At 30.4% G+C, this 14,174-nt stretch overlaps 2 protein-coding genes across 2 annotated transcripts; both read left to right on the top strand.

Moving 5' to 3' along the window:
• The first annotated feature begins 4,577 nt into the window (after nt 1-4,577).
• LOC121128367 (BPTI/Kunitz domain-containing protein-like) lies at nt 4,578-9,373 on the top strand. The gene is made up of 4 exons (XM_040723949.2): nt 4,578-4,756; nt 4,818-5,009; nt 9,021-9,062; nt 9,126-9,373. Exons 1-4 carry the CDS (start codon nt 4,690-4,692, stop codon nt 9,371-9,373), a joined length of 549 nt encoding a protein of 182 aa, XP_040579883.2. The 5' UTR covers nt 4,578-4,689.
• Nucleotides 9,374-10,666: 1,293 nt separating this feature from the next.
• LOC139907466 (BPTI/Kunitz domain-containing protein-like) lies at nt 10,667-13,177 on the top strand. Its single transcript, XM_071893895.1, has 4 exons — nt 10,667-10,819; nt 12,410-12,610; nt 12,713-12,907; nt 12,980-13,177. Exons 1-4 carry the CDS (start codon nt 10,682-10,684, stop codon nt 13,040-13,042), a joined length of 597 nt encoding a protein of 198 aa, XP_071749996.1. The 5' UTR covers nt 10,667-10,681; the 3' UTR covers nt 13,043-13,177.
• The last annotated feature ends 997 nt before the right edge of the window (nt 13,178-14,174 follow it).

The raw sequence follows: 14,174 nt of genomic DNA, 5'->3' as shown, positions 1-14,174 counted from the left end.
TCCTTGGCAAATCCTGGAATCCTTCTTGATCTGAGTAATAAGTTCGTATTTGCTGTTGCAATGTGGTTGGGTTGGTTTCGTTCGATCGTGCCTTAAACAGAAAAATCAATGGATTCAGATCCGGCGAGTTTGGAGGCCAACAATTCGGTGAGATAAAGTCGTTAAAATTGTCTTGGACACATTTTGATACTTTTTTTTTTTTTTAGGTGCAGCTGGGAGCCGAGTCTATGCCTATGTAAAAGGCTTCCCGCAGGAAATCAAATGATTCAAGGGCTTCACTTTAGTCTCTGGTTAGCTCGGTTGGTTTATCGCTGGTTATTTGCCTTACACCGCAAAAATCCAATGTATTCAGATCCAGTAAGTTTGGAGGCCAAAAATCTGGTGAGATGAAGTAGTTAAAATTGTCTCGGACTATTGACCCATTTTTTTGATACTTTGTCTCTAACTTCCGTGGGTCCTCACTAACAATTTACATTCAGACACAGTCACATCGTCCTTTTAACACAACTGGCTAAGCTGTATCATAGCAATCACCTATAGAACTCCAAATTTCCCCACTAACTAATTGACAATTGAACGTGTCACTGAGTCCCAGATTTCGAGCAATTGTTATGACGTATTTCCTGGCACGGATTACAGGGAGGGCTCCATTCCTTCCTAAAATAAATGGGACAACAAATTTGTAAATTGATTTTTTAACCCGTACAAGTTTGAATAAGCTATCTTACAAAAATAAACATCTGAGTAAGTGCCTGAGTTTAGCTAAGAGATTGCACCAAGGAGTGGTGGTATAGATAACTTGTGCACCATGTATATTCTTCAAATAATGTGTTAAAGTAATCATTGATAATTTTTTATTCTAGTCAAAATGTGATATCTGGTCCCCTTGGGATCATGTTACTACAATCTCTTAGGCCCAACTTTGATCTAGCATCTGTCATCAAGAAAATAAATAATATTTCTTTAAATGATAGTATTCATCGTAAATTTTGCTATCTTTTTCAGCGATCAATTACCTCTTGTCTTAAAAGGATCCGCAGGAAAGGGTTTCCATCGATGAATTAATAGAAATCCGATTGGCTCACTTATTTTACTATTCAAATTTAAATGAATATTTGGATCGAAATATAATAATTAATTAAATGTATCAATGACTTATTTCTTTGAAAATATGGACTTATACCAAGGTTAATAACTTTTCCAGACATTGTGATGTTTGACTTCCACTACGCTTTTTTATTGTGACGCTGTATATATATACTATAAAATTAACTATATAATATTTGTAATGGTATGTTAATATACCGTTTTTATTCTCTTATCACGTCAAAAAATGTATGCCTTGTGATGCACCGAAGTGGTACATTAAAGTATAAAATTATATTACCGCACTACATGATGGTCTAACCTGTATTTCTACAACCTTGGGCTTATACTACGTATTTGCAGAAGTGAAAATAATAAATTTTTAAGGGTGCGATGATACAATTATATAAATGCAAAACTGAGTTCGGGAACCCATGGCTGGTGAGCCAGATCTGGCTTCTTTGATGACTGCAACCGGCTCACAGACAAATATTTAATATAAAAAATGATATCGTTAAGAATATTGCTGCAACACTGCTGATAGCTACTATCTTCAGTGTGGAACAACGTTAACTCTGATTTTTATTGTGTGAATGAATACAGCAAGGATTCATTCACACAAACAATGTTTGGCTGGGTGTATGTATGCATATGAACAGTCTTTTTCACGTCTAAAGAACATTAAAATCAATCTATGTAAAATTACGTTTAACCGATGGAGGTCCCAACACCTGCATGGAAGCAGTACCTTAGTTATCATCAACCAGACTACAAAGCCATAAGCAAAAACATGCAGCAAGTTGCATCAATATTAAGAAGTACTTTATTAAAATAAAACCAAAGAGTTATTGTACTTTAAAAGTGTTGGTCATATTATAGGTATGTTACAAAGTCTGGAAAAGTCAAAATAGGAATTCCATAATTACAAAAAACGTCAAAGCTAATTTAAAGATTAAGAAATAGTCCTATTATTTATTTGTTACAACAAACTTCTTAATCATTCATTAGCGACTACAAACTGTTTCATCTCATAAAAACTGATAATCTCAGTCAATTCTTATATATTTTTACTAATGAGTAGAAAAATGTTCAAGCCATTATGTTTAAAAATCTCTATTAATTAGAAGGACATTATTATAAAGTTGAAGCCAATTCGGAAGTCATTTAAATTATTAAATAATATTACGACTTTTTCTTGAATTTTCGCAATTACCAATATAGTTTAAAGCCTTTAGAAGCCTTTATTATTTAAAATTTTGTAATATCTGAGACAGAGTTATCAGGTTATGATTTTAAAAGATATATACATTTTATTGCATTTCATACGTCATGAAACTTCTTACCGAACAGCTGTTCCAGCAACTTAATACGGCAGGAAGAAAAAGATTAGAGCACTACCTCTTTTGTAATATACCTACAAATGGTATGGCTCTCATGGAATTAAATTTTAAAATATGTGGTGTTCATGGCTCCTTCAGCCAAAAAAATTCCTGACCCCTGATTTAAAGCTTTAAAACAAAATAAAGGAACGATCCCGTTAATTTGAGGATGGATATACATGTTCGTGGTGCTTTTTTTTCACACAAGATGTCCGTTTTCAGTTTCCGTTATACTGTATGTATCACTTACTTTGCAGAAAGTTTCTTGTTAATTTGTAAGGTTGGCTATATCCGGTTTTTTAATTCGAAGTTTATTTAAAAACCACTATTTTAGAATATTTAGGGAAATAATCTATATCTTTCACATTTTTACTATTAAACTGTAATACTTATTTCATATATTAGTAATTTTTGTTCCTATTTGTCTTCTCATATATGTTTCTTTAAAGGTAAACTCATAAAATTTATACGTATTGATTCAAAAGAAATGTAAAAATTGATTTAAAATAAACATACCAAAAAAAAAAGTTAACGCCATTTTACATTTAAAAAAATGAATTCTTCTTTCCAATTTTTTCCATCAGACTCAGAAATTACAAAATAAAGCTGAAGAAAAAAGAATAGAAAATATTGATTTAATGCGGAACTTCATATTTCTTTTTATGATAAGTATTTTGTGTAGTAAAATTTTGATATCTAAGAGAACGTTGACAAAAAACCCATTTTTTATTTAATCCGAATTTTAATATCTGGATTTGACAGTATATTCAATTTTCACCTTTTGAAAAAAAATTGGGGTTATGGATTATAAGCAGCTGTAGATTTTTCTGTCCTCCAATACCAAACAAGATATCATATCTATGGTGGTAAATATAGTACAGGGTTGATCTTATCTAGTGGTACAGATTACACTTTTTCAATCCGGAATGACATTGGTCTAAAATCACGGAGGAGGACAACAAGACATCTTATCACTGAACAGAGCAAGTTGAGACAGTTGGAAAGAGGAAAGTAGATTTTAGATGCTCTTAAGGCCAAAAAAAAGAATTGCCAAAAGTTTAGCTCTTTTCTCATGAAAATTTTTCCACCGTTCACGCCCCTATTAATATAAAAAAAACAGCCTCTGCATCACAATCAAATAACCAGACTATATCTCAGCTTCAGTGAGACATGTCTTCAGAACAAAAATCCAGTGGCGAGCACAGGCAATGTGCTTGCTATTTTTGTAAAGTGGAATGAGCGACTCAATGCAGATGCCTACACCGAACTTATGGATAAGAATATGTTACCTTGAAGCAGAGAAAAGTTCAGGAAAACTTTGTTGTAACTCAAGACGGAGCTCCGTGTCATTGCGTCACGGATGTCAGATGTTTTGGAAAACAGACATATCCTATAAAAAATTTACTTCTGAAAAATTGAAAATCATAAAATGAGATCAACCCTTTAATGTCTCACTTGGAAGAAGTAAAGTATGATCAAAGAGGGATACCATTTAAAAATGTAACCTTCAAAATCGAGTAAATAACCTTTTTTCCGAGGTGTATAGCCAAATTTGCAATAAATAACTGCTCTGAATATACAAAAACCATAATCTTATGAAAGCTTAAATGTGTAAGATTCATTGCCATAAATGTTAAAAAATAGAGTTTCTATTTCTTTTTTTATAATTTTTTCAGTAATTGGACTCTGGATACGGAAATTCCTCTTAGGAATAATATGTTAACATTATTTATTAAGATGATAAAAATATTGTTAATAATTTCCCTTAAAGGAAAAGTAGGTTACGCAGCAGGGCAGATCAACCACCATTTATAAATGGAGGTTGTGAATAATAGGGAACTCGGTAGTGTTCCAGAATCTTCATGGTACAATAGAGAATAGAGTCTCCTCTTCTTTAGTCAGCTAGAAAGTAAACAACTGGGCACGGTGCCAGGTTAGGGCTGTTTCTCAACAATCAATTTGTAAGTGATGATATAAGACTGTTCTTGAAATAATAACTTAGAAACGAACTTCTAAATCACTTAATTCAAAATGACTTCATTAATACCCTATGTCTCTATTTCTAATAACGTGATGATTAAATTGCTAGAAAAGTCTTTGAATTAAGGCTTAAAGAATTATAAAAACTATGGACACCCCTTCATCGTAATTAATAGAATACAAAAGAAGATATCTATTTTCATTTGGAGCAGGTGTAACTCAAGTAAAGAAGGGAATTTTTGTGATGGATACATCAAATAGTGCTATGATATGTTTTATTCTGGGGGTGATTTTAATTGATTTATCTGATGGTGAGGACAGATAAGTTGATGTACAATTACAAAAAAGTGTTTCTATTGTGTTTCATTTCAGGCATTTTAAAGAGCACCTGCACTTTAAATAAGGACCCTGGTACTTGTGCTAAGAATATAACTCAATACTACTTCAACAAAGATTTAAAATCGTGCGAAAGTTTTACCTGGGGAGGTTGTGAAGGAAATAAAAATCGATTTGATACCGTACTGGAATGCAATGACGTTTGTCAACCCTCTTCAAAGGAACTATGTAATTCAATGATTTAAAAACTGATAAAATGATTTAATATTACACTATGTTTTCCTTGTGCATAATGCCATTTTGCCAACTAACCACTTTGTCCAGCGGACACATAGTCCAAAAAATTACATTAACCCATTACATAATTATTTGGAACGGATTGAAAAAATTATACGATACAGTTTTTATATATGGTATATTACTCAAATAAGATAATTATACTTAAAAAAAATTGCAAAAGATCCCTAGAACCCAGATAGAAGGCGGTTAATTAATTAACTATCGCCAGAATCAGCAGTATTTAGTTGTAAGAAATGATTGGCGGACATATTTTTATTAAATTATTGGATTAAAATTGAAATAACTTATTCTGATAGGTTCATGTTGTTTTTATATATGCAAAATTTTAAGAAAAATATCATAATCTCTAGTATAAATGCCATTATTTGCGATAACTATAGAAGCAATGTGGATTTTGACCAATATTGCATCTGAAACACCCAAATTTGGCCTTCCCTTACATATTAGACTTTTGTAACGTTTTAATTGAATTGCAGATCTATTAATGGGAAGGCCATTGTTGCTTCTCAAGCTTTTGCTAGCTGCTTCTCTCAAAATTGATGGAAAACGGGTGAATATGAAGGAAAATTATACACAAGATAGATATAAATTTGTTTTAGCTTTCATGAGCAACCATGCATGCAAAGCAGAAGTAACATTAACCTGTTAAATATATGCCACAACTCTTTCCTTCATCTAATTATCCCAGATAGAGAGCTGTTATGTCAGGTTGATAAACTTTTTTTAACATTTCCAATTGAAATTTAATATGTAGACCTTATCTTTTACGAGATATTTGACTTTTCTTGAAGCTATAATTTTCATATGAACAACACTCTCCATTCAAGCTAGACTCTTGAGTTTTGCAGAGCCTAGTAAATAGTTTATTATTTTTTTTGTTAATATAATATTAAGTAAAATACTTCAGACGTCAAAAAAGATGAATATATATTGCATATTGATTGAAATATTCATATTTATATATAGTGGTAATTTATATTAACCAATCCCCTGTAATGGGTTTAATATACTTAACGATGATTTGTACTGTAATACCATGTATATAAATTTCACATTCACGTTACTCTAATTTGAAAACATATAATATTAAATTATTTGTGCCGAATTGCAATTATTAAGTGTTCATTTATTGATAATTAATTTATATAATTGTGAAGACGCTTCAACAATTGTCTGTAATGCCTTTTAGAACAAATGTAACAAAAATCATGACAATCACCCAATAAAAAAATAAATTAGACAGAAAAAATGTAAAAGAAAAAGAAATTAATTATTACAATTTTTGGCAAATAATAAAAGATTTTATCAAGTAAAATTGAAGTAACATAAATGTAATAATAATTACATAGTTTTGCATAAAAACCATCATATAATATATTTATTTGGAAAAGTATAAAATTAAGGAACATTTGGCAAAATGGTAATTGGCAAAAAGGCTTTCACCCAAGTGTCCCAGCAACAATTATTTCCGTAAGTTTGTATTAAAAATTTATATTTTTATTCGTGTGCATAAGAAAAAAAAATGAAAACATCCAACAATATCAACGTATTTCTTAAGACTTTAGGATTCGAACATTTGAGTTGAGTTTTCTAATATATCATACATGTACACTTGGGATATCACTTTTTGTGAAAAGTAAAAAATTCGAATAAAGTTCGAATGCGTTTCTTTTATAAAAAAATATAGTATAAACAAAAGTTTGAAAAATTTCTATGAATATTTAGAGATAGCTCAACGGGCCTAAAGTTTTGAATTTTTCATATTTTTTGGAAAAAAAAAATGATCTTGTTTTAATATCCTCCATATTCTACACAATACAGCTTGTTGGTAGAAGTATTAAATTTAGTTGAGTTAAACGATGATCAAATATTTTAATAAAATGTTGCCTTTTTGCATATCTGTCTGTTCATCTGGGTATCACAGCCAATGAGCAGTTATTGATAGCTACAAAATTTGCAAATACGTTTTTTTACTTAGTTCAACAAAAAAAGTTCAAAATTGGATTACTTTAACCGAAATTACCTTCTTATGACCTTTGAGGAAAAACAATTATAGTTGAAACAGTTTAATAAATGATTAAGTGAAGAAAATTTAGTAGGAGCAAATTATATAAATAAATGACCACCAAGGGGATTTGTGGCCGACAATAATGACGGGGGTTAACATTAGAAATATATAATTTTCAAATTAATAAGTAATATTGCAATTGCTTGCTTCCTTCTTGGAAAGTTATTTGAATACAAACTCTTTCCATTTGCATGCATGCCCCATCATGGAATTAATTATTGGGACTGTTTTCCAAGATTTTTCTCCTGAAGTTCCATTATTCAAAAGATGAAAAAAAAAAATTGCAATCGATCAATAAATACGGAATTGCAGATAAAGAGGGGGCCGGCCCTGTTGAAGACTACGACAAGGCACCATTAACTTTGATAACGAACATCTTAGAATTAAATTTCTAAGGGACAATAAGTGGGAATTCTTAGAGCTAGTCATAATATTTATTGGTGCTGCTCCTAAGCGAGAGTTAAATTTAAGATACTTGATGCAATGTACAATACCGTTGGCTCTCAAAAGTCTTCAAAGAGTATTTAAATCTAGATGTTCATATCTGAATTTCAAAAATTAACTCCTAGAAAAGAACGAGGAATGAGAAATGTATGTGTTTTTATAGTAAGAATATACATAAAAGATAGATTAATGCATCTAAGGCCTCTGACTCTCCTTTCAAATACCTTTATTTTATGAAGTCATTAATAAAATACTGAACTATTAATGGTCAAATTTCCAAATCAACATCATGCAAACATTCCAGACATTTATTGTACTTGTCAGAGGAACTTGTAGGACTCGTATTTTTTTTGATTGTCGAGTAAGTTTGACATTCGAAAGGCGGATGCTGAGTTCTTTAAAAGTATAATAGAGAACAACAACAGTTTAAGAAACATTTGTACATAAAAGTTTAGAAGACTTTTGCACAGATAAGACAATAAATTTTATAAAAATATGGAGCTTTTTCATGTATTTTTAAGCTGATCCAGCATCATGGAATATTAGAATGAGTTCATACAGGTATTAAATAATTAGGCGTCTCAATATTATTAATGATCTTGCAAAATGAGCTCTAGTTATTCTATACTTATGCTTCGTTTTCAAAGAACAAGAATATATTGGCCATTTTATTATTTCTATAAAGAAAGTTTGGCCATCATACACAATTACTAATGTATAACTTCACTTTTAATAAAATATTACAATACAGTATCGAATAAAATACTCTGTGGACTTTAATAATGTATGATTCATTTTAGAAATGATGAAGAAATAATATGACAGTGATAGTCTGGGAGTATATAAGAGATAAATAGCAGTTGGTATGATTGACTTATTTAGCTAACTACCAGATGATTTCAGACCTTCTTTCTGTTTCTTTTTGCAGGATACAATAAAGGTAACGAGGTGCACTCTATGTATTTTATCTAAATTGACAAAATACCTCAAGTTTAAAGTAAAAAGTGTTTGGCCAAATTTATTTATTTATATATATATATATATGTCAATCCTAGCTATGAATAGCTAAAAATATTGTTAGGACTGAAGGACCGACGTTATCAATCATCAGGACGATTGAATAGTAAAAAGATCGGTTTGATAAAAAAGAAAGGGCAGGGTCGGATTAGAAAATCAGTCCTAGGACAGATACAACACTAATATTTCTTCATTAATAAATATAAAGTGGAGAACATACACACTTCTTGTCGGAACTTTTCATGATTCTGTGATGAAAAAACCTATTTTTTATAAAGAAAATTCTATTTTAAAATCACTCTCTGTGGAGCATGCAACTAACCTTAAAGTAGTATATTATAGAAATTATGAGCGAAAAACACAATGGCGTATTATAGTGTAATATTTTATCAACAAAAAAATTTTTTTAGCAGATAATCATCCGGAATTAAGTCAAAAGAAGAAAACTCAGGGTTGGTATATATTGTAGTAAATACATGTTTACGAAAAGGTTAGTTCTTCTTCTCCATTTACAGAAAGCAGTGATGAGGATTACGATTATTACAATCTTAATTTCATTCAAGAAAACAAGAATGAAGAAGTAGCGAGAAATATTTCTGATAGAGATGGATCAATTTGTGGCCTCCCCGTTGAAATTGGCAATTGTACTAAACGCAGCCCACGGTTTTTCTACAATATGCAATCTGGAAGTTGTCAATTCTTTATTTGGAAAGGATGTGTCAAGAATGAAAGCAACTTTATTTCTAATGAATGTTTGGAATAAGTGTCACGGAGTAGTTAAAAAAGAATCTCAATTAATCAAGAGAGATTGATCATTTAATGGACAATCCTTTGCCATTAGAACAAGTTTATAAATTTATTATTTATCAACTTTTTATTTTAATTTAATAATTTTTAGAGCATATATTAAGTTTATTTTGAAAATATGAATTGTAAAGTTTTATGTCTATGGGATGACGAGCAAATATTTTATTGGCATGATAATTTGTAAGAATTATTTGAAATTTTATTTATCATCTTATTTCGTTTAATTTCTCAAAATTTGGATATCAATTTGTTGCAAGAAAATTACATTTTCTAATTATATACAAATGTTATGATTTAAGACCAATTTTGTTGATTTTATTGGTTATCTTGTCTTTTGAATAACATTCAAAACAGCAACAAAAATGAGCTAAAAACTTGTTAAATTATTAGATTGTATAGAGTGCAACAATATAACTTTTTTTTTTCAACAAATACAACAAGTTTATAAATTAACAAAATAAAAATTATAAATCCGCAGCAATGATATTTCAGGGGGAGAGGATTTAGGTTTTTGGAATTTTTTTAAATTTGAAAAATTTAATTTTTTAAAAAAAAAGCTCTCAAAATATCATTAAATTTTTCGCAGAAAAATTTCTAAAATCATAACTATTCATACCAAATTCAAAAATATAGTTATTTGCAAACATCTTAACCTGTTTAGAAAAACAGAAATTTTTTTGTAAAAATTTCTAAAATTCCATTTCAAATATTAAATTGCTTAAAAAAATTTCAAAAATTAAACTTTTCAGAGAAAAACTTCTAAAATCTATGTATTCATAAAATTCAAAAATTTATAGGTACTCACAAAAATCTAAAACTGTTCAGAAAAAAAAAGAAATTTTTTCGTAAAAAAATTTTATATATCTCAATTTCAAATTTATTTTTCGAATATGAAATTTTCCTCCAAAAAATGTAATATATAAAATTTTATTTTTGAATTTTACTCCACAAAATTAAATTTTTTGTGAACAGCTGTGGACTTTTGAAACTTTTTCCGAAAATTATATATATATATATATGATCTGGCGGATTTTCCTGATAAATATAACATTAAAAATATAAAGATAGAGAGGTTTTGAGTCTAACATATTAAATTAACTGATATTTTGCTCCAAGTTCCTATTATAACCATGTTTTAACTAGACATGAATTGGCCATATAAAAAATATGTTAAGAAAATTTATATTTCAACTTAACTATTAAAATTATTTTTCCTTTTGTAGGTAACTTCTCAATGCACTTTACCCCAAAAATCCATCTTGTCATGAACCTAGAAGCAAAATTTTTTTATAATCCAAAGAAGAATAAGTGTGTAAAGCGATTGCATTGCAAAGACAATCCAAACGGCTATGATTCATTAAAGATATGCTTAAGGCAATGCAAGCCAAGTTTAAACATAAACGTAAGTCAATCAGAGTTCCAGAAAATCCCAAAAACTACAAAGACTCGTTTCCATCTAGCGTTACATCAAAAAAAAAACTTTTCCTAAAGAAATATATTTCCAAATATCAGTAAATTATTATGTTTTGAATTAACACAAAAAAAAATTGAAGAAAAAATCAAGAAAAAGATCAGACCCTAATTTAGTTTTTACATAATAAATACTAGTGTTTTATTGGTTCTTATTTATTCGGTCCAGTCCAGTCTAAGGACTATTCCTATTGGTAAATATGTCGGTCTGTTCTTGGAGCCGGTCCTTAGCTGTCAATCCTTGTAACTTTTCCTAAGTCTGTCAATGGTTTATTAAGACAAATAAGATATATCTAAGAGAATTTAATATATCTTGTAAAAAAAATTCCTGTTTTCATTATAATGGAATATAAAACAATCATTTTATTTTTTTATTCAGTAGTATAATTTAGTTTATTACATAACAAAACAATTAATAAAAGGACAAGGAATCTCAATGACGAAAGGATGCATCGATTTTATCTGCTTTAACCCTAAAAAGGGGGACTGAACCGCTGTCCTTGCTCTTAAAAAAAGCATACAGCCCAATATTTTGTAGATTTATTGAGTCAATTCTTACGAATTTTAGCTATAGCTTAAAACTTTTTTTTTTTTTTGGATATAAAGACTTATATCGGCCCTGATATGACCTTCCAACCATGAAATCTATCAATGTCTCATTATTTTATTGTGACAATCATTTTAGTCTACTTTAAGTTCAATTTGCTACATATCTAAAGGATTAATCACAATAGCTTGTAGATATAAATTGATGATAATTGGTCGGTCAGGAATGTAAATGTATTCCAAACTCAATCTGTACTATTTTTTTTTTTTTTTTTTTTTCGTCCTAAATATTTCTTTAAAAAAGGTGAGGGTTTTCATAAAGCCATTCACCTTTTTAAGGAAATGATTTTATCGATAAAACTCCATATAAAGTCCTTAAAACTGTGTACCCAGCTCAGTGGTTACCAACATTTCTGGTGCCGTAGATCCGTAATTACATTTACCAAGTTCCATTGACCCTGAGTAAAAAAAATAGATAGTTGATCCTTCTTCATTTGCCTTTTTGATTTAACAAGTGACGATTTTATTAGACAAGGTTAGCATATTCAGTTTCAAGGTTAACTCGAACCAGTCTTTGGTTACTGGTAGTAGTAACTCTTTTGCCATGGTGAGAGGTCTCTTTGCTTTGGAAATTCTGAGAACAACCAAATATGAAGGTCTAATGGCTGCCATATTTTGCTATTGATATTTGCCACCAAAAACAAACCTGTTTTTTTTTTTTGTTTGTTTTTTTTTAACATCATCAGCTTTGTTCTTAAAATACTGGACATATCCCTGCTAACAAGGTTAGGATAATTAGCGTTGAAGTAGCGTTTAATTTTTTCGGCGTACACAATGACATTTACCTAGCTAATATTATTCCAAAAGTTAAGACACTACACTTCAAAAAGTGGAAACGAGTCTTATTAAAGTGATCATCATTGCCTTTTCTTTAACTCTAATTGAGACGTATGCATATCTCACACTTACTTTTTAGAGATGTTTCGAACCAAGGGATCCAGGAACATGTACAAAGAATTTTCGCTTAAAATTCTACTTTGATTCTAAGCAAAATAAATGCTTGAAATTTTATTACAGTGGATGTAATGGAAATGGAAATAGATTCGACAGTATCACGAACTGCGTTCTCAGCTGCAAACTGAAAGAACAGTTTTCCTTTCAAGGCGTTGGTAGAGCTGTTAAGTACCTTAATTACTTGCTGGATCCAAAACTCTAATTATTGTATTATAAATAGATACAATTTTAAAGTCATCTTTTGAGGTTTTTATGTTTTTTAAAGGCAACTCCGACGTATGATACTTGCTCATTGCAAAGTGAAACCGGGCCCTGTGAGGAAAGCGTAGTACAATATTTCCACAATGCCAAAACGGGTAAATGTGAAACTTTTGTCTATGGAGGCTGCTATGGAAATGGAAATAACTTTGATTCTATGAAGTCGTGTGAGGAACATTGTATACAGAACTCGTATAATGATGTATGAATTTATATCTTTAAGATATAAAAAAGATTAAAACTGATAAGTGTTGAATTGTAATATTAAACTTAGGCATGTCTTGTTGAAAAGCGACGAGGATACTGTCTTAAAAAAAGTTGCCTATCACTACGATAAGAACCAGCAGAAGTGTCTCTCCTTTATATATGGAGGCTGTGGAGGGAATGCAAACCGGTTCTCCACAATGGATCAATGTCAAAAAACGTGCACTCCAATCAAAGCGCTAAGTTCAGCTTCAATTTATACCTACCGTAATGGACTCACTAATCAATTCATGGAAAGAGGGAATAAGTATTTAAGAAACCCCCGTTTAGGACAACATTTACCTCGAAAGACATTTCCATCCTCTGATTCCAGGATAAAACAACTATTGGTAAGTTTTCATACTAAAACTGTATTGATAAAATTTTAATGGAACTTCCTGCTTCACAAGTTGTATCCTTTACCGAAAGGTAGGAGCAATGGACATCCCTTTCTATTAAGTCAATATATTAACCGGAAAACTTTCTCAAGTCCGGAACAAGAAGATAGCAGCAGTGGGTATCCCTTTCCACGAAGTCAATATAATGACCGGAAAACTTTCTCAAATATGGAACAAGAAGAAAACAGCAATATACATCCTTTTCCACCAAGTCAATATATTAATAGGAAAACTTTCTCAAGTCCAGGACAAGAAGATAGCACCAATGGACATCTATTTCCTCCAAGTCAATATATTAATCGAAAAACTTTTACAAGTACAGAGCGAGAAGATAGTAGCAATTTACATCCTTTTCCAATAGGTCAATATATTAACCGAAAACTTTCTCAAATCCGGAACAAGAAGATAGCAGCAATGAACACCCCTTTCCACCAAATCAATATATTAACAAGAAAACTTTCTCAAGTCCAGAACAAGAAGATAGCGGCAATGGACATCCCTTTCCACGAAGTCAATATAATAACCGGAAAACTTTTTCAAGTCTAGAACAAGAAGATAGCACTAATGGCAATCCCTTTCAACCAAGTAATTATATTGACCTGAAAGCTTTCTCAAGCCCAGAACAAGAAGAAGTATTAAATAACTTTTTGTTTACAGATATGTCTAAACTCTTGATTTTCTTTTGTAGATTTGCTTACGTCCAAAGTTCATAGGACCTTGTCGAAATTTTGTTAAACGGTTTTATTACAATGCTAATTCTACAAAATGCGAGTCTTTTTATTTTGGAGGATGCTTCGATAATGGAAATCACTTTAAGGAATTAGAGTC

The sequence above is a fragment of the Lepeophtheirus salmonis genome, unplaced genomic scaffold (assembly GCF_016086655.4).
Source record: "Lepeophtheirus salmonis unplaced genomic scaffold, UVic_Lsal_1.4 unplaced_contig_14580_pilon, whole genome shotgun sequence".
In the NCBI taxonomy this organism is placed as follows: Eukaryota; Metazoa; Arthropoda; class Copepoda; order Siphonostomatoida; family Caligidae; genus Lepeophtheirus; species Lepeophtheirus salmonis.
The sequence above is the reverse complement of the archived record's forward strand: the minus strand, read 5'-3'. Positions and strand labels throughout refer to the sequence as shown.

Coding starts and splice junctions, on each gene's coding strand:
- LOC121128367 (XM_040723949.2), top strand. CDS start 4,690: ATGGATACATCAAATAGTGCTATGATATGTTTTATTCTGGGGGTGATT. Junction 4,757..4,817: donor TTTAATTGATTTATCTGATG/GTGAGGACAGAT, acceptor GTTTCATTTCAG/GCATTTTAAAGAGCACCTGC. Junction 9,063..9,125: donor TCAAAAGAAGAAAACTCAGG/GTTGGTATATAT, acceptor CTCCATTTACAG/AAAGCAGTGATGAGGATTAC.
- LOC139907466 (XM_071893895.1), top strand. CDS start 10,682: ATGAACCTAGAAGCAAAATTTTTTTATAATCCAAAGAAGAATAAGTGT. Junction 10,820..12,409: donor AGCCAAGTTTAAACATAAAC/GTAAGTCAATCA, acceptor CTTACTTTTTAG/AGATGTTTCGAACCAAGGGA. Junction 12,611..12,712: donor TTCAAGGCGTTGGTAGAGCT/GTTAAGTACCTT, acceptor TGTTTTTTAAAG/GCAACTCCGACGTATGATAC.